Source organism: Octopus bimaculoides, chromosome 9, assembly GCF_046866305.1.
Source record: "Octopus bimaculoides isolate indiv1 chromosome 9, ASM4686630v1, whole genome shotgun sequence".
NCBI classification, from domain to species: Eukaryota; Metazoa; Mollusca; class Cephalopoda; order Octopoda; family Octopodidae; genus Octopus; species Octopus bimaculoides.
The window spans coordinates 17,246,734-17,269,784 of record NC_142936.1 but is presented as its reverse complement, the minus strand read 5'-3'; the positions used below and the strand labels follow the sequence as shown (position 1 = coordinate 17,269,784).

Sequence of the window (23,051 nt, the reverse complement as noted above, 5' to 3'; positions counted from 1 at the left end):
TTAACTATGTAGTAATGCCTCACGCTTAGAGGGACTAATAAGTCAAAAACTACCAAAAAAATAAGCAACATATTTACCGAAAGCGAGGAAATGCAGCTTTCAAAATTAATCTCTTAAAAACATTTTAAGAGATTAATTTTGAAAGCTGCATTCCTCGCTTCGGTAAATATGTTGCTTATTTTTTTACTTATTCAGTCCCTCTAAGCGTGAGGCATTACTACATAGTTAATGCCCTTTATATATATATATATATATATATATATATATAATAGTTTCTCTCAAATGCACTGCCACAGCAAAACGTGCATGAAAATGTATACACGTGGACTGCAATACCTCTATACCAAAACTGTAAAACTGTGAGTAAACTTTTAGTCACATATGCATCCATATCTCTACAAATGTTCTATAAGAGGAAGGACTAGAAAAAAAGAAGAATAGTTGTTAATATTACAGAAATGTGAGGAAATTTTTGCTGAGGTTAAAAATATTGAAAAAAAAAACGTACAGTGATAAATGAGTTTATTTGAGAGGTTGAATAAGGTAACAATGAAGGGAAAATAAGGCTAAGTTAACTTTGTAAGAAAGATTTTTCGAAAAAATACGTTTCTAGTTTTAAATGCTAACTATGTTAGATATTTAAAAAATTTACAATATGAATTGAGAATCGTACTGTAGAGTTATTATATGCCCTGCAAGAGCAACCTGCCTCCTCCCTTGCATAACATTAAAAACATTATATCAAGTACCCACAATACAAGGGAAGAGGCAGGTTGCTCTTGTAGGGTATATAATAACTGTCCAATAGAAGGCCAATGCGAGGCTGAAGGTGTTATATATGAGGCTACGGTGATGCCTAGACCTAATATCCGTAATGTAATATCGAACAGCAGATTAACCACGTCTCACACCAATCCACTTGTCACGCCCAGAGATAATAACCAAACCGGGACCAGCATCACAGAGAACATCACCGAAGATCCCGATACCACCGCCACAGATAATGAACAAACAATACATACAGGTAGAGTGACCGGTACAGACGCCGCACCTGGAAATAATGACTTATCCAGAATCAACGACTTGGAGGAGGTATCTGCCATTCTCAGTTCCGCCACCTCAGATGAGGACCAAACATTCATCTTCGACACCGATGGAATGACCAGCTCCGAGCCGTATGTTGCCAGGAGTGCAAATAGGGCCACATCCATGTCTATAAATATATTGGTTCGGTGACTACTTCGTTCAAGAAACGTTTTCTTAACCACTAGTCATCCTTCAGGGTTCCAGAAAAACGGTTTGTCACGTCTCTGGCCCGCCATGTGTGGTACCTCAAGGGTCAATGGACTTTGTGTGATGTCAAGTGGAAATTAATTGATTTTCCGGGCCCGCATATTAATGGAAGATCTGTATCGCGGAGAGAGCCAAAATTCTTAAGGATTTTAAGAAGCCTGGTGCATTAAACAGCCGTAAAGAAGTATTTTCTAAATGTATCCGCTTCAAGCACTACTTACTAGAAAATTAGATCTCCCCGTTTGATCGTTATGCTATTTAAAAAAAAAATTCTTATCCCTCTGTTTAAGGGAGATAACCCGTACTCATTAACGTTTTATCGTATTTTCCGAGTTCTGAGCGTTTCCTCACATCTGTGATGTAGATATTTTAAAGTTTTGTATTCACAGAGCCTGGCGAGTTGTCCACAAGGCTTTGGTTTTGTGTGTGCGAAGCCTTGAGTAACTGTATGTCTAAGATATAAAATTTTGTTGTAATAATTCCTGTTCTATATTTTTAGAGGGTGCTTCTTTCTGATGTTTTTCTTATTAACTCTGTGTGTGAGAGAGAGAGAGAGAGAGAGAGAGAGAGAGAGAGAGAGAGAGAGAGAGAGAGAGAGAGAGAGAGAGAGAGAGAGAGAGAGAGAGAGAGATTTTGTGACTTACCGTAAGAAGACTGTCCGTTTCCATTGAAGTTTCAGTTACTACAGAGTCCATGGCGGAAAGACAGTGGTAGTAGCTATAAAGTGGTCCCGGTACTCAAAAGAAAACGAGAGGATAGATATATCTGACGAGTTTGAAACATGAAATGTTAAAAAACTGCTTTGTTGTTAATGGCAACAAATGTAAGGGAGATAACTTGACGTATTTAAATAAAAGTAGTTTTAAAGCGAAAGTAAGATATTTCCATGTCATATGGCCTCTCGTGTATAGATGCATTTGTGAGCATTTGAGGTATAATTCTGAAGGAATGATTTACCATAAAATGCTGCAAAGATGCACACTCTCTCTTGTGTAAATTTCTGCTTAGTTAAGGTAGTTCCTTCATAGAATGATTTATTGCATTCCTGTATGAATATGTTTATAAGAATTGGATGAGATATGACGGCTCGGCCGTCTCTCCCCAGTTCTTATATTAATCATTAAAATCCAGAAATACAACAACACGAGGGATAACGGTAGCAACAGATCAATAATTTATTCTAGGTTGGTGTAGAGCCGTTTCGTTCCTGGGTGAACAGGCATGCCGCTAGAATACCAAAGGAAGCTTCGACCACATGTCGGGGTCGAGTTGGGACAGCCTGAAAGAACGTCCTGTCGCCACGGCTGTTGGATGGACAAGAGATACGTGTTGTCGCCACCGCTGCTAGAGAGAAAAGAGTGCGAATGCTATTGCTTTTTCTCCACCTGTTGCATTGCGCATGCGTGCTCGGGTACTTCCGCTGACGGCAAATCCCTTGCACATGCGCAATGGCACTTCCCAAGATGGCAGCCAGACGCGCCACTACATGTTTGTCAAGTTTCTACTTTCAGACGGCGGAGTTTCGGATCAGGACACTCCCATAACATCAATTTTCTCCGTTTTGACGAGGATTTTTCCATTTTTTAAAAGATTTTATATATATATATGTGTATGTATATATATATATGTGTATGTATATATATATATATATATATATATATATATATATATATATATATATATATATATATATATATACGGCTTCGAGATGAGTTTGGGAAGCATCTTTTTAAACAAAAACTTTTTGAAAATGTTTAATTTATTTTTCACTTCATCCTTCTTATTGTCCCACTCCAGACCGATTATGGCCAATTTTTTTTGGCACTACGCACTCAAAAACCATGGCAAAAACCTTTACAGGTTAAAAAAAATTATAAATATTTTCAGACGAAAATGTGTGTGATTTAAGAGAGAATTTGCTGTTGTTTCTCGTTCATCCTACGACCACCTTCTTCGTTTCTTTGTCTTTCTCCTATGTATTGATGTTTTTCAATATTTTTCTCCCTATAAACACATTTACGCTATTAAAAAAGAATTTTGAAACTTTACGATTTTCTTCAAACCGTTCCTTACCAGCTTCTTTCTGTTTCTAATATTAGAGAGCCTGATAAAGTTAATGCTAGGATTTATCCATAGTAATTTAAAAGAAGGAGGTTTGTAAAAGATAATATATTCTAATAGCATACTTTTCTGTTAGTAAATGTGTTTTTCTTACACACACACACACTCTCACACGCACAGCCTCGCATGGTTCGGGTGGAAGCTTAAAAATTTTAATTACTTTTTCCTTTCTTTTTTTCTTTTTGTTGCTTATATCCTAGTATTGAACGGTACTACTAAAGCAGCGCGGACTCGAACGCGCAGTCGCGCGTCCGCGCTAGCTAGTCTTGAGTGGTCGATCCTAACCCTAACCCTATCCCTAACCCTATCCCTAACCCGCGTGTGCAAATGAATACCACTCACGACTAGCTAGCGCGGACGCGCGACTGCGCGTTCGGGTCCGCGCTGCTTTAGTAGTACCATATTGAACCACCTATGTGTTACTTCCTCTTCACCATTACATAAAATGTGTTTATGGGGGAGAAAAATATTGAAAAACATCAATGCATGCGAGACTAACAAAAAAAAAAACGAGGAAGGTGGACGTGGGATGTGCCAAATCTCCCTTAAGTCTCACACATTGTCGTCTAAAAATGTTTACTTTTTTTTACTGGAATGACTTCTCGCATGGTTTGTAAGTCCGTAGAGCAAAAAAAATGGCCAAAATAGGGTGAGAAGGTGGGGAGGCAAAGTGAAAAAATGGATAGAGATTCAAACAATTATTGGCACATTCACACACACATACAAATGTTATCGATGTGCACATGCCCACATAACAATTAGGTGTGTGAGAGAATTGGGGTATGTGTATATATATGCATGCCATTAGTATTTGTGTGTGTGTGTGTGTTCAGTGTTTGACTTTCTCACGATTTACCTGATGATTTAAAGCCTACATCTTCAGGTAAGCCCTTGTGAAGATGGAACAATAGCATAATTCACAATTTTCTTGTTTTCATATATGTGTGTGAGTGACTTATAATGTTTAAAATGTTATATCGATCTTTAATATTTAGCAATGCGTATAAGGCGTAGAAGTGGCTGTGTGGTAAGTAGCTTGCTTACCAAACCACATGGTTCCGGGTTCATTCCCACTGCATGGCACCTTGGGCAAGTGTCTTCTACTATAGTCTCAGGCCGACCAAAGCCTTGTGAGTGGATTTGGTAGACGGAAACTGAAAGAAGCCCGTTGTATATATATTTATGTATGTTTGTGTCTGTGTTTGTCCCCCCAGCATCGCTTGACAACCGATGGTGGTGTGTTTACGTCCCCGTAACTTAGCAGTTCGGCAACAGAGACCGATAGAATAAGTACTAGGCTCCCAAAGAATAAGTACTAGGCTCCCAAAGAATAAGTCCTGGGGTCGATTTGCTCGACTAAAAGGCGGTGCTCCAGCATGGCCACAGTCAAATGACTGAAACAAGTAAAAGAGTAAGTATTATGTAAGTATAGTACCAGATTTCATTTATTCATATTTGATTTAACAAACAACTGGAAAATTTATTATCCAATTAAATGTGTTGTTCATATTCTTTAACCTGTTTGATTAGTGTAGAAGGAAAGTGTAGTATATTTTTTATATTTGAAGAAAAAAATATTAATGAATTTTTGTTCATGCATGCAACCATCTTCAGATTGAAGGTGGTAAAATAAAGTTGTAATCAGTTTGTTGTGAATAGATAAATAATTGATTGCACATACAAATAACTACTTGAGTAGTGTCTAGAATTATTCTTTATATAACTTAAGAAGAAAAACAAACAAGAGATAAGGTGAAGTAACAATTTATTGGGATTTATTCATGAGTAGAAATTGTTTTATTGTGATTGGTTAATAAAAAGTAGTATGAGATTATAAAAAAAAAAAGTTTACACATTAATGTGGATTTTACAGCTGAAGAAACAAAATTGCAACCTATTGGTTTAAAAATATTGTTATACTTCATTGTCTGTAGTATATAAGATCAATACAATTTTCTGGGAAAATCATATGATCTTTTATCATTGAAAAATGACAAAAATATATAGGTTCTATTTTAAGAAGAAAACAGATTAGCAAAACAAGCCCTGCAGTGGAAAAAGGAAAAGAGGGTATTATAAAGAATCTAGATAAGGAGTAAGTTAAAAGAATAGATAGAGAGAGGGAGAAATGACAGATGATTTCTAATGGCATAAAAAAATATAAGATTTTAATAATCAATAGTAACACATTCAATAACCAATCATAATGGGCATGATGCCTTTGAGGGCAACATGAACTTCATATATTTTCCCAAATATTTTACCAAGTTTGTTTATAAGTAACAAACAATTAGGATTCTTTACCTTCACCATAAAACTAAATATAAGGAATGTTTAATTTTATAGGTTTATATAGGTTGTACTATTAGAATGTTTCTACTTTCTAAATTAAATTCCATCAGGAATTGTTGTTGTTATATAACTAATGGTCACAAAGAAATTTTTACGTTTGGTTTTGATATTACTTTAGAGGTTTGATATTCTTTTCCCAGATTTGCTTAATTTCTTTGATAGTCTTTTAGAATAGCCACGGTAGCCAGCGTCTTCCAGTTTATTATTCACCATCTTTTCAGATTTTTCCAACTTTTCAGCCACTGCCGATTTCAATTCATTGATTTTTTTTTGTAAAAAGTCTGTGATCAGCTTTCTCAAGTATTTCTTAGCTTCGTCTAAACCATGTAGGAGAGAGAGAGAGAGAGAGAGAGTAATTAAATGATGGAACAGTAAAAGAAATAATTATTTAATTAATTATCTTTAAGAGATTAGAAATTAAATTGTCTCACATACTGACTGCAATTCTAACAAAAGATTTCCTACAGACATTGATTTACACAGATTACCAACTGTGTCAATCTCCCTGGTCTCAGATGTTTTGGAAGCACTGCCCTTCCATCTTAGCTAAAACACAATAATTAAAAGATATAACATCTAATAAGTAAGTGGTCAAATGAGATTAGTATTCTGGCCAATAAGTCATAGCTAATAACCAATCAAATGATTTCAGTATTCTGATAAAAAGATCAGAGCCAATAAACAGTTAAATATTTTCAATGTCCCGATCAATAGGCAACAACAGTCAAATAATCTAACTTTTCTTATTTATAACACACACAATATACATAAAGATTTCTTCAGCTGACTTGAAGGAGACATTTGAACTGAATTTTGATCTTTGTACCCCAGTACATAGCTGATATCAAGATGAAATAACTGAATGAATCAAGTAGAATAAAATATTGGATTAGCTGTTCATGCTGATAGGTGAAGAGTTTAGATCTAGGTTGATGTTTCATGCAAAAAACTCTTTATTCTACATTAGTACAGTTTGTCTTGCTGCCAGAAGAACTAGGTAAGAGATCAACTGGAGGTGTTTGCTAAGATGGATTGCTATACTATCCTATTCAGGTGGAGATGTAGCTCACATCCAAGTAACACCATACATAAACAACATCATAAAACTGCAGCTTAGCGTCTGCTGCCTAGAAAACATTTACATTCACATCTTTTTTTCTCTTATGCATCCCTTTCATTCCTATTTCACTTGGTTTGACCCCCACCCCACCACATAACCATTCAATGTCTAAAAAAATTCTATTCAATTTTCATAACTAAATAGTATTAGGAATTGTATTTAAAAAATGTGGAAATATTTCGTGTATTGTAGAAATATAACAAATTTATTACACATAAATTTTAACAACAACCTTTGACGATATACTGTACTTAAGAGGATCTGTCAAGCCAAGTGAGATTGTAGACATCACTGATGCTTGTGTTTCATAACTGGCACCCGTGCTGCTGGCATATAAAAAGCACCCACTACACTCTCAGAGTGGTTGGCATTAGGAAGGGCATCCAGCTGTAGAAACCATGTCAAATCAGATTGGAACCTGGTGCAGCTCCCCCAGCTTACCAGTTTTCAGTCAAACCATCCAACCTATGCCAGCATGAAAAACATTAAATGATGTATAAAGTACATATGTATATATATATATATATATATATATATATATATATATATATTTATATATATATATATATATATATGTATGTATGTATACATATATACAGAGCAAATATTCAGGAGTGAATATTTTTATAGATATTATTATTGCTATTATTATTGAGGGCAATATAAATAACTGATAATATCAGCAATAGTAACATAAGTGATTGCAGGCCTAAATAAGAATTATATAGCCATATATTTAAAATTCATATGATAAGGGCACGCGAATGTGCCTGCCTGCTAGACACTCAAAGGAGTGACATTTAGGATTTCTCGGTTTTCTGAGAATCGATTTTAATAAAACTTTTCCCAGCTGGTTTGCACACTATGGCAACATCATTATGTTTCGATTATTCTGTGTAACGTCCTTTCTGTTTTTATTTCAGATTCTTCAGTTTTTGGATGAACCACACTAATAGCTTTTGAATGAAAATAGCCCATCTAGGCATTTTTTTTCCAGAAAACAAAAGGTAATGATACATATTAAGCATACAGTGAATATATATTTAACAGAAAACTATAAGAATATTATAACATTTATTGACATAATGAATTATTTAGCCACATGAGTCCCATTTCAACAGATAACTTCAAAAACCCTATTAATCATGGAATCTGTCAATTTCTTAATAGTAGCAGGTTGGACTACCTCTGCTGCAGCTTTGATGATCACCCATAAGACATTTTTCGATGTAAATTGGTGTCCATTGGCATAAACGTCTTGTTTAATGATGGACCAAAGATTTTCGATAGGGTTGAGATCCGGCGATGCTGGCAACCACACTATCAACTTTTCACCTTGTATGACGTAAGACCCTAGTAATGTTTGGGTGGTCCTAGCAGAGTGAGAGGGAGTGTTGTCATGCATGAATACGAGATTCCTTAGAAGCGACAGCAGTATGTCATCTAGCCAGGGATCCAAGACCTCCTTCAGGAGATTACAGTAGGTGGCTGCGGTCACTTTAACCCCTTCAGGCATCCTGACTGGACCAACAAGTCTGTTCCCAATGGTACCAGCCCACAACATGACTCCTCCACCCTGTTGTTGACATCGTAAATGTTGGTGTCGCTCGTCTCCAAAACAGACCCAACCATTTGCCTAACTATCAGGTCCATCAAGGGTTGCCCAGGTGTCATCAGTGAACAGAACACAACTCATGTCTAATGTCATGTACTTTTGGGCCCACTGAAGCCTCAAATTCCTGTGACATGGCATTAAAGGAAGCAGTTTCAGGAGTTCTTGCATGGAAGCCATGGTCCCGGGGATGTAATTTCTGGTGGTCTTTCAGTACATAAGAAAGTTCAGAAGTACATGAGGAAGTCCGGTGAAAATGGCTTTGCTTGTTTCTCCAGGTTTCCCATGTAACTTATGGCCAATATTCCTTAAATCCCTAGCTGTCACAGTCTTGGAGGTCCCACAATCAGATCATTTCTTCCTTCGCGAAGGGTTCTTCAGGAATCGTCTGTGTCCACATGACAACCTAACTTCTCAGCAATGATATGAAGAGAGGTCCCTTTAGCACTTTCCTTGATGATGACTGACTTTTCTTCATCATTAATGCCTTTTCCATATCCCATTGTTCCCATAGAGGAAAGACGCTATTAGTGCGGTTCACCCAAAAAATGAAGAATCTGAAATAAAAAAGAAAGGACATTACACAGAATAATCAAAACATAACAGGGTTGCCATAGTGTGAAAACCATCTGGGAAAATTTTTATCAAAATCAATTCACAGAAAACCAAAAAATCCTAAATTTCACTCCTAGCTATTAGCATGGTTCTGGGTGTATATAGACAGACAGACACACACACACACACACACACAGTCACTATGTTTCCATTGATAAACTAATAGTAATGGCTTAGTGAATATGAACATTACTATCCTTAGTTTAGAAATATAAATTTCTAGTTCAAACCTAGTGTGGAATTATGTATGTATCTTAGAATGAAGGTACTTGATAATGATTCGAGATTGAACCAATCAAAATGCTGTGTAGATATGCATACTGTAAATATACAGTGTAAATATGAGGTTAATAGTCTGGAAAATTATCTTCTGAATCTATTAAGTTATTGCTAACAAACCTTTTTCAGGATTCTTTACCAACTCCTTTTCTTTATCAATGCTTTCATTTAGAAATAAATCTGAAGTTCCAGATTTCTTGTTCTTCTCCTTTTCAGAATCAAAATCTGCTTCTTCATTTAAAATTTAAAAAGAAAAAAAAAAATCGTGAAAAACTTTGAAAAAACAAATGTTCAGTAAGACAGCTGCTTTATATTTGATTCACATCTATTTTCTCCAAATAAAAACCTTACAAATGAATAACATTTAACCTAACCTTAATTTAGTTTTTACTTATTTGTGTCTACTATTTTAGTTTTCTTATAACCTGACAACATCATCATGTGCTAGAAGGAATAACTTGACAGTGTTAGAAGTTATAACAATAGTAGTGCATGGGAGGAGAGCCTGCCCAATGTGGACCTGACAGAGGGGTTGGATAACTGAATCAACTGTAGCTTAGCAGATAAAGCAATTAAGGACATGAAGACAAGGAAAGCCTCTGGCCCATTGGAAGTCACTGCTGAGATGCTTAAAATCTTTGGTGGGGTGGGGTGGAATATAACCTGGTCACCCATATAGCTAATCAGGCTGTCCACAGGGGAATCATGCCCAATGGTTGATGTAGCAGCATCAACTGCTACACAGACAAAGGTGATACCCTAGACAGAAATAATTACAGAGGTGTCAAATTACTGGACCAGGTGATGAAAATTGAAGAAAGGGTCTTGGCTCAATTAATTAGAAAGAGAGTTAGCATAGATGAGATGCAGTTTAAACTTGTGCCAGGGAGAAGCACCACCAATGCTATCTTCCTGGTGAAGCAACTGCAGAAGAAATACTTGGCCCAAAATAAACCTCTGTTTCTAGTTTTTGTTGACATGGAGAAAGCCTTTGACGGGGTTTCCTGTTCTCTGTTCCCTTATCTGGTGGGATAGATGAGTGGTTTGTGAGAGCTGTATGAGCCATGTACAAGAATGTTGTTAGTAAGGTGAGAGTCACCAATGAGTATATCAAGGAGTTTAGTGTACAAGTAGGAGTCCACCAGGATTCAGTTCTTAGCCCCCTCTTATTTATCATAGTCCTCCATGCTATAACTGAGGAATTTAAGATTGGCTCCTCTTTGCTGACGACTTTATTCTTATTACTGAATTACTACCAGAACTAGAAAAGAAGTTTCAAGTATGGAAGCAAGGTCTGAAATCAAAGGACCTTAGAGTTAATTTGGCAAAGACCAAAGTATTGATAAGTAGGAAAACAGACAAATCGTAGATCCCTTCAAGAAGATGGCCCTGCTCGATATGTAGAGGTGTCAGGAGAAACTCTATAAGGTGTACCCAGTGCAAGTTATGGACACATAAGGGGTGTAACAGTATCACTGAACGACTAATGGGAAAGGTAACCTTTACATGTGGCAGATGTGCAGGTACATTAAACACTAGGAATGTACAAAAAATAGACTCCCTCATATGCCAGTGAGGATCCCTAGAAGTAGTAGACAGTTTCCATTACTTAGATGACTAAGTTAGCAGTGGGAGAGTTAGATGTGTTAATTATCAAATTAGTAAAATTTATAAATTAACATAAGTTTATGTGTTGTGAAAAGAAATGAGTCCTGAGACCTTATATGACGAAAAATATTTATGAACACTATTCTTTCATAATTGCAAAGCATTATGAAGGCTAAATAACTTGTGCAAACTTATGAATTTGTAGAATTAGCTAACACTTGCTACTGTTTTCAAAATATGAAACAATTGCTGCTTACCTTGGCTTGTAATGGAATCAGACTCTCCAATATAGTTCAAAACTAAATCAAGATGCACCTGATATTGATAAAATGATTAATACTTCATTATAGATATATATATATATATATATATATATATATATATATAATACAAAGAATATATATATACATGTATACACACATATATGTACATATTTACATCTACATGTGTATATATATGCATATATATATATATATATATATATATATATATATATATATATATAGGCCGAAACAGCTGTAAGATTAAACTTCTGTTCATCCTCTAATTCCTTATGTACTTTGTACTTCTATATGTAAACCATGTTGGCAAAATAACATAGTCTGCCATGGACACCTGTGCTTTGGTTCTTTCTCTCTTTTTCTTTTCTTCCTTTTTTTTTTGTCACTTTTGCTATGAATTAAATTAATGAATTCAACGGGATACACCATCTGCAAGTAGTTGGGTTCAGCATATTATCCTCCATTTTCTAATTGTTACACAAATTTTGGGTAAAACCTCCACTTTTACCCGCTCCCATTGATTGCACCTAGTATAGCACTAGTGTAGCAATAATTGGGTACCCTCCCAGCAGTATACTGGATAGATACTATCCCTTAGTGGGTTGAACCCCCAACCCCTAACTCTCTCACGTTATATATATATATACATATATATATATATATATATATATATATATATATATATATATATATATATATGATCATAAATTAATGTGTGTAGTTATGCACAATTAAATACATTTTATATATATATGCATGGAAGATGGACGTTAAACGATGATGATGATGTGTATGTGTGTATGTATTGGAACTACTAATGGATATTTGTTTTTTTATTAAGGATTTCCTTCATTCTTCAGTTATGGAACTACCAACCACTATTATCTTTTTACAATGAACACTCCTTAATTCTTCAACGAAATGGTAACTCCTAATATCCTTGATTAAGGATATTCTTTATTTATTCCTCTCTCTCCAACAACAGAATACTTAGCTTGTGGGAATCCTTGGTTAATAACACATGCGTCACATGCTTAACTATTCTAGAAATAGCTGTAAGAGACTTAATGTATTTACTATAACTGCTGTTCTATGTTTAAATCATAAATTAAATATTCTAAAGGGACACCCCATGTTTTGCTCATTTTTTCTTTATCTATTTCTAATATATATGTCTACCTGCTCTACAATGAACAATTTCTAGCCATTTTTGAGGATAGCATCAACACCAACTTTTTTTCAGCTGCAATTCAAGCTTGAGTTTTAGTAGTAAATCAAACTAAGCATTTAAAGTACATACCTATTACATTATGACATCAGATGAATATCCATTTCGCGCACATGCGTGTGTGAGTTGTAGACAGACAGACAGATAGATTTCTTTATTAACCATGTAGGGCCGAATACAGAGGGGACGATATAATGTAGAATTTTTCTTTTTCAAAATCAATCAAAAGGAACAAAAAACCATTTTTTTTTTGGACGTGTAAACAGAGAAATAACACAAAAGTCATTGTTAACAATTAGAGTTCCCAAAAAGGGGAGGAAATGTAACATTAACTAGGTTTATCCTTGGAAAGAAAAACCTACGAAAAAGAACCACGGTAACCTCAGAAACAAAAGGGCAAACATTAACATGAGAGCAAGGCGCTCTTTCTCTCTTAGTTTTATAGGATCATGCTCAAGGTGGTTCCGTCATTTATTCGTACCATCCTTGCCATATTCACCCACCTTTTCTTGACAAAACTTCCCTCTCTATTCTCACCTTCCTTTTCAATTGGTACTTGAAGAAGTTGATGAGAGGTTGGCCAGAGAGGAAAGTGTTTGTCTCTAAACTTTTTGCATGAGTCCACCACACACACTCTTTCACCATAGCCACCAGTACAACAGAAACTACCTTGTCTTACCAGTTAAAGGAAGGTGGAAGGGCAATATTCATGATAGACTCGGCCGACAACTGAATTCGTCCCACATGTGATAGCAGCCATTTGACATAAGCCCACAGGTCTGAAATGCTTGGACATTGCACAAGTGTATGCAGAACGGTTTCATTACTCTGACCGCATCTCGAGCAAGTTGGTCCAGAGTTTCTTGAACCGTGCCTGTAGAGCTTATCCCGAACAGGCAATGCTTCCCGATAGCACTGCCAGGCCAGGGATCTCTGGAAATTGTCCATAGGTCCGGCCCAAAAGCGGTCCTGAAGAGGCAGGCCAGGTATTCCTCATCAACACCCAGGTTCTCCTTAAGAATGTCGTCGCACTTCCACTAATCCTTTATAGAACTCCTTTGTGGAATTGAAGTCACACAAGTTTGATTCCAGACAGCAGAGTTGCTCGAGAGCATGGCAACACTCGCAGTGCCATTCACCCAGCCTCGGTCTCTCTTTGATCCACAATTGCAGTTCAGTCAAAGAGACGAGCTGTGGGAAGGCGAGTCTCACAGACAGTGACCACACCTGTTCACCATCATCTATGAAGTGCTGGAGATGTCACAGTCTCAGCGCATATCTATGCATCATTAACAACAGCATGCCCAGCCCTCTACAGGTAGATATAAAAGGTGCAGACATGGCTGTGTAGTGAAACACATTTCAGCCACATATGATTCTTTTCAGCTTCTCAAACTCTTTAGAAAACTCATCCAATAATTCTCTTGGCTTCTTTGCCAAGCAGCTAATGAACATCTAGCAAAAACTACATAGGGAGTTTACACATACAAAATATCCAATTTAGAGATAGTCAAGTCAAACTGTTCACATCTTTCTATATACTCAAAGATGCTGGAGCTCACTTGAGCTAACAGAGTCTTAGATTTATGTGGAATTTTGTCCTGGTAATGTGAACTGTACAATATATACACTGCACTAGATATAGACTACAACAGATATCTCTTTTACTCTTTTACTTGTTTCAGTCATTTGACTGTGGCCATGCTGGAGCACCGCCTTTAGTCGTGCAAATCGACCTCAGGACTTATTCTTTGTAAGCCTAGTACTTATTCTATCGGTCTCTTTGGCCGAACCGCTAAGTTACGGGGACGTAAACACACCAGCATCGGTTGTCAAGCGATGTTGGGGAGACAAACATATACACACACACATACACACACACACATATATATATATATATATATATATACATATATATGACGGGCTTCCTACAGTTTCCATCTAGCAAATCCACTCACAAGGCTTTGGTCGACCCGAGGCTATAGTAGAAGACACTTGCCCAAGATGCCACGCAGTGGGACAGAACCTGGAACCATGTGGTTGGTAAGCAAGCTACTTACCACACAGCCATTCCTGTGCCGTTGGGGCTCCCTGCTGTGCTTGAGTGGGGTCCACCTCGTAAGCGACCTGCACATGTGAGCGGCTTGCGTCAGAGAACTCCGAGTTTTGACCGACCCCTCTTCTGAGCCTCCACCCTGACACTAGGCTGTAGCGGCGATCGTACATCCTAGCACGCGTGTTACGGATTGTTTTGCAAAGACCACATGGTTTGTGTGAAATAGCTGTTTGGCAGGCTGCACTTCTACATGTTCATCAATGCTGCTTACTGTCTCACCCTATGAACTGGCCATAACTAACATTCTCTAAATACTCTACTGTTCTATAATTCAGTGTATGCTTCTCTTTCGGATTTATGATTTAGTGACAATATATACACACACACACACACACACGCACACACACACATGCAGTTAAATATATTTAGCCGTGTGTGTGTGTTGCTAAATATATTTAACCGCATGTAAATATATTACTGATCTATTCATTAGAGTGTGCTTGTTTTTCAAATACATGATGCATGGACTATATATATATATATATATATATATATATACATACACACACACACACACACACACAAAATCTGACATACACCTCACACTAAATATACAATACTTAAAGAGGAATGTGTCAGTGGTGGCCCAACTAACCTATTGGCTAAAAGGAAAAGAAAAATATTTACTACAAATGTCATATAGGCAAATCTAGTTCAATGTAATACTGGTTTCATATTTTGGAGCAAGGCCAGCAATTTTGAGGGTGTGGATAAGTTAATTGCATCAACTCAAGTGCTCAACTGGTACCTATTTTATCTACCCTGAAAATCAGCAATTTCTGGGAGGAGTTTAAGTTGATTACATCGAACTTAGTGCACAACTGGTACACTAAGGATGAAAAGCAGAATTCTAACTCAGGACACAAAGACAGACAAAATGCTTAGCAGCATTTTGTCCAGTTTGCCAACTCACCACCTTCTAGTTCAATGTAATATTAATACTTATACAGATGCTGTAACATTAGTCTGAAAGACAGCAGTCTACTGTTTGGTGTATATCAACAACACCATGGAGCTTTGATATGAGTCATTCCACCTGCAAGAAATTGCAACCAAATATTCCTCAAATGTGGAGGACACATTAAATAGTGTAGTATTGTAAAAAATAATGAGTTGGTTACCTTTGGTTATAGTTCTTTGAGATTACAGCTGATCAAGAGCTAAACAACATTCTAATTTCCAGGCTAATATCAGAGCTGATTTCTTTGGTTGTCGATGGCATTGTTATTGATGGTCAAGTTGTTAGAGTTATAATCCTGCAGGTCAATTGGACAACTGTTCATATCTTGCCATGGTAGGGAATATAGTTGAGGGATTTAGAAGGTATCAGAAGATAAAAAGAAGAGCATATATATATATATATGTAAAGAAAGAGACTTACCTGTGGAGTGAATACATACTTGTAGAGTTTAAAGTGTCTAAAATATGTATTAGTCATATAACAGGCTATTTTCCTAACATCCTTTACTGAAAACAGTTCGGTGCTGTGTGGTGGACGCTACAAATAGAAACCAATAAATGACAAAATTATGTCTGTACAAAATTATTCTGACATCAGTTTTCATTAAATGATGGAAATCTTTGCTGTAAACATGTTTAAAAATATCTGGCCCCCATGGCAATATGTATGTGAGCAATGTGGCCCACTGAGACTCGGCAGTTTGACATACCTGCTTTAAGGTATATATACATACATACACATAGAGGTGTAAATAAACACACATATTTATAAACACTCACAAATATTTGTAAATGAGTTGTATTGATATAAATAAGGTGACTGGCAGAATGAGATTGTGTATAAACTGGCAGAATGAGTGAGATTGTGTCACTCAATGGAGGAACATAGGATTGTAATATATCTGAGAGGGATACCTGTTATTGAATAATCTGGAGGAACATGAGACTGTAATATATTTCAGAGGGATACCTGTCATTGAATAATCCATATAAATCATGCAACATATATTAGAGGATCTGTCACAGGTAGTAAGACATATATTAATGGGATAGTCATATACCACCATATAATATATATGGACACTGTAGTATATGTTAAGATGTTGTGTAAATTATACAGACAGTGTGTTTGTATGTTAAAGGATGTGATATAGTCACCATGACATGCATTAGAAGGAATGTAATAGACCGTTTGAGAAATATAAGCAGGGAATGTCATATCCAGTATCATATGTATTAGATGTCATAGACAGTGAGACATATATCACAGGTAGTGTAACTTACAGTCACTTTGAAATATAATACAGAGTGTTTAACTAACACAGATGCCATAGAATATATTAGAGCGAGTGTCATAGTGTGTGATATTTTATAGGGAATATCACAGTATGATCTGTATTGCAGAAAGTGTCAATGCATGATACATACATGCTGAAAGGCTTTTAACTTACGCAAACACTGTGACATATCAGAAGGTCTTTGAAATATGTAAATGTTTCTTCCATGTTGTCAAAAGGGCTTTCTGAAAAGAATAAAATAAATATTGTATGAAAGATTAATTTACATAGATATGCTGAATAATAAATATTGTTGTTACTATAGTTGTTGTGAAGGTTGGACTGATGCTGGGATATCCTTGGTTAACTAGACAAATAGTAAGGAAATTGTTAAGTATTGGTTGTTTTTGTTTAAACTAGAAAAGATAGATATTGTTGGTGAAATTGTATTTTTTGGTCAAGATTTTAAGTATTGACTGCTTTTGATCAAACGGGTCTGTGATCAAAAATGTTCCAAAAGTCATCAGCCCATCTTCTTTTCAAATAGTAGAATGTGATTTGAAGTAGATTTGGCTGCTATTACTAACAGATCAAGTGACTGTATAGAGACTTTGCTGTTGTTTCATACCAGGTTAATATATATATATATATATATATATATATATATATATATTATAATATAACATAATATAATATAATATAATATATATATATATATATATATATATATATATATATATATTATAATATAATATAATATAATATAATATAATATATATATATATATATATATATGCATACATACATACATATACATACTTACATATATATGCATATACACATGCGTATATGGGTACAGGGCATCAAAAAATATAAAAACAAGAAAAACGAGAACATGAATTACAAAAACCTGGAAAACAAACATTTTTTTGAACAACAAAAGAAACAAATAGAAAAACAAGACAGGCAACATAAAGAACAATCCCTTCATCAGTTGTCCACTGTTTTATCTACTCTGAATTTCGAGCACATTATATTTATATATATATATATATATATATATATATATATAAAGGGTAAAGATCCCCCCTTCGGTCATGAATGACTACGGCACTGCACCTACAAAGTTACCCTCCAAACAAGTCTGGGCAAGGTTGTTTATGGCAGACCAGCGGTTGCCCATGGATACCAGTCTCTCCCTCCACACCACTGATGTTATCCAAAGGCCGATACAGCTTGGCACCAGTGACATCACAACCCATTTCTACAGATGAGTGAGCTGGAACAATGTGAAATAAAGTGTCTTGCTCAAGAACACAATACACAGCCCAGTCCAGGAATCAAACTCACTACCTCATGATTGTGATGCTCTCTCTCTCTCTCTCTCTCTCTCTATATATATATATATATATATATATATATATATATATATATAAATTTAGGAAATGGAATAAAACGCATATGTTAACTGCATACTTTTATTCCCAACATATGTTTCGAAGATTACAAATTATACTTTCCATAGGAATAGGTGATGTTAAAAATGTAATCTTCTCTTCAGGAAAATGCATAGGAACCAGCTTAAACGTAAGGAGTTTCTACCTCATAAACTGGAGTTACACCACAGTCATTTTGTGATCTTTGCTACCCTGGTATCTATTAACCAATTTATTTTGTCCGAGTTATTTATTAACTAGGAGAAAATAAATACATATAATAAAATATATATATATATATGTGTATATATATATATATATATATACATATATATATATATATATATATATATATATACATATGTGTATATATATATATATATATATATATATATATATATATATATATACACACATATTGTAAATAGTGTCTGGCATGACTTTCTGGAAAATAAATTAATTATGGTATTAGCCTTCCTGAAGTACTCAAGATTCATTAATGAGCAATGGTGAGGGCACCTTTGGGGCCACGTACCCATCATTATTATGTAGTTGTAATATGGAAGAAGAAGAAGATGATCATCATCATCATCATTATCATTCACAACAACAGAATCAATATGATATAAACTGATAGAAATCACTCTATATCTCAATTTTTGAGTATTTAACTTACCCACACAAACTTCATGAACAAGTTTTACAATGGAAAAAAGGGCAGACAACTGTTCAATTGTGAACTGTTCTTCCCTAGCAAATTGCACAGCATATGTATAAAGGTTGAGTAGAATCTTTTCTTTGTGTAGTTCTGAGCAATTATAGAGATTGAAAATTTCAGCAAGGATACTGAAAGACAGAGAATTGAAAAAGAAAATATATTATCAGACCATCTTTCAAAACAAAATTATGCAATCCAAAAAATCTGTTACTGATTTTATTTTAAAGTTCACTAAAACTTTTGTGATATACCAGGGGTTGTATCTTGGCTCGCCTTATTTACAGAGTAAAGACCCCCTTTGGTCATGAATGACCATGGGAGTGCACCTAGAAAGTTCCCCTCTGAAGTACAAGTCTGGGTAAGATAGTTTGTCCATGCCACCAATTTTGTCCAAGAGAAAGGCAAAGGCCGATACAATTTGGCACCAAAATCCTAATAAGTAGGAAGGTAGATAAAACACAAACCCCTTCAGGTAAAAGGCAGACTGTATGACGCATGTGTACGAACAGCCATGTTACATGGCAGTGAAACATGGGCTGTAACTGCTGAGGACATGCATAAGCTCGCAAGGAATGAAGCCAGTATGCTCCATTGGATGTGTAATGTCAATGTGAATACCCGTCAGAGTGTAAGTATCTTGAGAGAAAAGCTGAACATTAGAAGCATCAGTTGTGGTGTGCAAGAGAGACGATTGCGCTGGTATGGACATGTGGTGAGAATGGATGAGGATAGCTGCGTGAAAAAGTGCCACACCCTAACAGTTGAGGGAACCCGTGGAAGAGGTAGGCCCAGGAAGACCTGGTCTGAGGTGGTGAGGCAAGACCTTCGTACATTGGGCCTCACCGAGGCGATGACTACTGACCGAGACCTTTGGAAATGTGCTGTGCGTGAGAAGACCTGACAAGCCAAGTGAGATCGTTGCCAGTGCCCCTGGACTGGCTCTTGTGCGGGTGGCACATAAGATGCACCATTTTGAGCGTGGCCGTTGCCAGTACCGCCTGACTGGCCCTCGTAGGATTTTCGAGCGAGATCATTACCAGTGCCCCTGGACTGGCTCTTGTGCGGGTGGCACATAAAAGACACCATTTCGAGCGTGGCCGTTGCCAGTATCGCCTGACTGGCCTTTGTGCGGGTGACACGTAAAAGCACCTACTACACTCTCTGAGTGGTTGGCGTTAGGAAGGGCATCCAGCTGTAGAAACTCTGCCAAATTTAGATTGGAGCCTGGTGTTGCCATCCGGTTTCACCAGTCCTCAGTCAAATCGTCCAACCCATGCTAGCATGGAAAGCGGACGTTAAACGATGATGATGATGAATGTAGCAATTTATTTCAGCAGCTGAGTGAACTGGAGCAACGTGAAATAAAGTGTCTTGCTCAAGAACACAACACACAGCCCCAACTGGGTATCAAACTCACAACCTAATGATTGTAAGCCCAACACTCTAACCACTGAGTCATTCACCTTCACTCATAAACTTTATTTAGGTACACATATATCCTAAGAATTTTAAAGAAGGAAGAATAAGATACAAGTATATTATGAATATAATCATCAATTGATGTCTGTTTTCCATATTGGCATTAGATGTTTCGTCTTTGGGCTTGGCTTGCAAGATTCTTGATGTGAGTTCATGTGTTGAAGCATATTTTGCTGTGTCTGGGGAAAGTCGTTCTCTTTTAGTGCCTTATTATTTAACACACTCACTGGTAAAGTTTCCACTCATTTCCTTATTTATTTTTCCAGGAAAAACTTTACCGGTGAGTGTGTTAAATAATAAGGCACTAAAAGAGAATGACTTTCCCCAGACATAGCAAAATTAGTTAGATGGTTTGACAGGAAGTGGAAAGCCATAGAACTGCATCAAGCTCCAATGTTTGCTTTGGCATGGTTTCTATGGCTGGTTTCAGGGATGCAAGCACCATGGAACAAATATTTAATCACAAAGTCTTTGGGGGGAAAATACCTAGAACATCAAAAAGAATTATACATGTCTTCAATGATTTCTAGAACGTCAAAGAGAATTATACATGTCTTCAATGATTTCTAGAACGTCAAAGAGAATTATACATGTCTTCAATGATTTCTAGAACATCAAAAAGAATTATACATGTCTTCAATGATTTCTAGAACGTCAAAGAGAATTATACATGTCTTCAATGATTTCTAGAACATCAAAAAGAATTATACATGTCTTCAATGATTTCTAGAACGTCAAAGAGAATTATACATGTCTTCAATGATTTCTAGAACATCAAAAAGAATTATACATGTCTTCAATGATTTCTAGAACATCAAAAAGAATTATACATGTCTTCAATGATTTCTAGAACGTCAAAGAGAATTATACATGTCTTCAATGATTTCTAGAATGTCAAAGAGAATTATACATGCCTTCAATGATTTTAAAAAAGCCTTTGATGAGGTTTGGCATGAAGCACTAAGGGCCATGATGAAAAAGTACAACATCAGCCCAAACCTGATTGAAGTCACCAGACAGCGATATGAAAAAGCAACTAATGCTGTCTACTATATCCTGACTTTTACTCAGCCACGACTACACTATCTAATGTGTTCATTATTTAAAACTTGAGATGCAATTTGAAGAAGACTTGGTTGTTATTTGCAGCAAGTCACATAGATGTTCCTTTGTTGGCTCATGTTAAGTACAGTTTGTTACAGCATAATTATAAGTAAATAGTGTGGAGGCGCAATGGCCCAGTGGTTAGGGCAGCGGACTCGCGGTCATAGGATCGAGGTTTTGATTCCCAGACCAGGCGTTGTGAGTGTTTATTGAGCGAAAACACCTAAAACTCCGCGAGGATCCGGCAGGGGATGGTGGCGAACCCTGCTGTACTCTTCCACCACAACTTTCTCTCACTCTTTCTTCTTGTTTCTGCTGTGCCTGTAATTCAAAGGGTCGGCCTTGTCACACTGTGTCATGCTGAATATCCCCGAGAACTACGTTAAGGGTACACGTGTCTGTGGAGTGCTCAGCCACTTGCACGTTAATTTCACGAGCAGGCTGTTCCGTTGATCGGATCAACTGGAACCCTCGACGTCGTAAGCGATGGAGTGCCAACAACATAAGTAAATAGCAATGATAGAAGTAGAAATATTCCATCTAATGTAGAAATGATTGTATTATTTACAGAGACTAAGGCGGTGAACTGACAGAATCTTTAGCAAGCTGAACAAAATGCTTAACAGTATTTCATCCATCTTCACAACTTAAGTTCAAATTCTACCAAGGTCAACTTTGCCTTTCAACCTTTCAGGGTCAACCAAACAAGTACCAGTTGAGTACTGGGGGGTAAATGTAATTGATTTACCATCCCCTGAAATTGCTGACCTTGTGCCAAAATTTGAATCCATTGTTTATAGACTAAGGCAGTGAGCTGGCAAAATCATTAGCATGCCGGACAAAATGCTTAGTGACATTTCATCCATCCGGGTTCAAATTCTTCTGAGGTCAACATTGCCTTTCATCCTTTCAGGGGTTGATATAATCACCTAGCCACCACTCCCAAAATTTCAGGTCTTGTGCCTATAGTAGAAAGGATTATCTTTATATACTAAAGCAATCCCACTTTATTACAATAAGATTATAAGGAGCAGAATATGCTACTGGAGAGCATTGATAAGAAGTAGAAATGTTCTAAAGTTGAAATTAATGCATTAAAGGTACTAATAAAAGCAATCACTATTATAGCTAGAAAAGTAACCCCACAACTATGAAACAAAGATCAAATTAGTATGCCTGGTTCTTTTACCTAAGATAAATCTGCAGAAACACCAACATGATAAAAGCTAATTTTCAATAACATAATACTTACTTTTTTACATCATTCAGTGTTTCAGCATTCTTAAGCATTCCAGATTGCTTTGGGTCCAAGTCTGACCTGTGGTAATTTCAATAGTAAAAACATTAATATACTATTCAGCAAGTCCCAAGCCATTCCAGTCACATGTGAAATTATTTCCCTACTGATAAAGAGCAATGAATAGCAAACAATATATTAATCAAATACAGGCT

The 23,051-nt window shown here is 36.3% G+C and overlaps 2 protein-coding genes across 7 annotated transcripts in view; both read right to left on the bottom strand.

The window, feature by feature from the left end:
* LOC106868876 (cilia- and flagella-associated protein 119) overlaps positions 1-2,754 on the bottom strand; it is a 43,755-nt gene extending 41,001 nt beyond the window's left edge. The window contains exon 1 of one of the 5 annotated variants that reach the window (XM_052970303.2): positions 1,938-2,754. In XM_052970303.2, the coding sequence (XP_052826263.1) occupies positions 1,938-1,988 (51 nt within the window). In that variant the 5' untranslated portion in view covers positions 1,989-2,754. The remainder of the gene's footprint in view (positions 1-1,937) is intronic. The other 4 variants (XM_052970304.2, XM_089357205.1, XM_089357204.1 and 1 more) reach the window with 4 other exon arrangements.
* A 2,408-nt stretch (positions 2,755-5,162) lies between these two features.
* LOC106881708 (cilia- and flagella-associated protein 119) overlaps positions 5,163-23,051 on the bottom strand; it is a 22,222-nt gene continuing 4,333 nt past the window's right edge. For both annotated transcript variants that reach the window (XM_014932178.3, XM_014932179.3), the window contains 7 exons: positions 22,852-22,917; positions 18,975-19,144; positions 17,037-17,107; positions 16,007-16,123; positions 11,258-11,315; positions 9,513-9,623; positions 5,163-6,083 (listed from right to left, as the gene is read on the bottom strand). In XM_014932178.3, the coding sequence (XP_014787664.1) occupies positions 5,881-6,083; positions 9,513-9,623; positions 11,258-11,315; positions 16,007-16,123; positions 17,037-17,107; positions 18,975-19,144; positions 22,852-22,917 (796 nt within the window). In that variant the 3' untranslated portion in view covers positions 5,163-5,880. The remainder of the gene's footprint in view (positions 6,084-9,512; positions 9,624-11,257; positions 11,316-16,006; positions 16,124-17,036; positions 17,108-18,974; positions 19,145-22,851; positions 22,918-23,051) is intronic.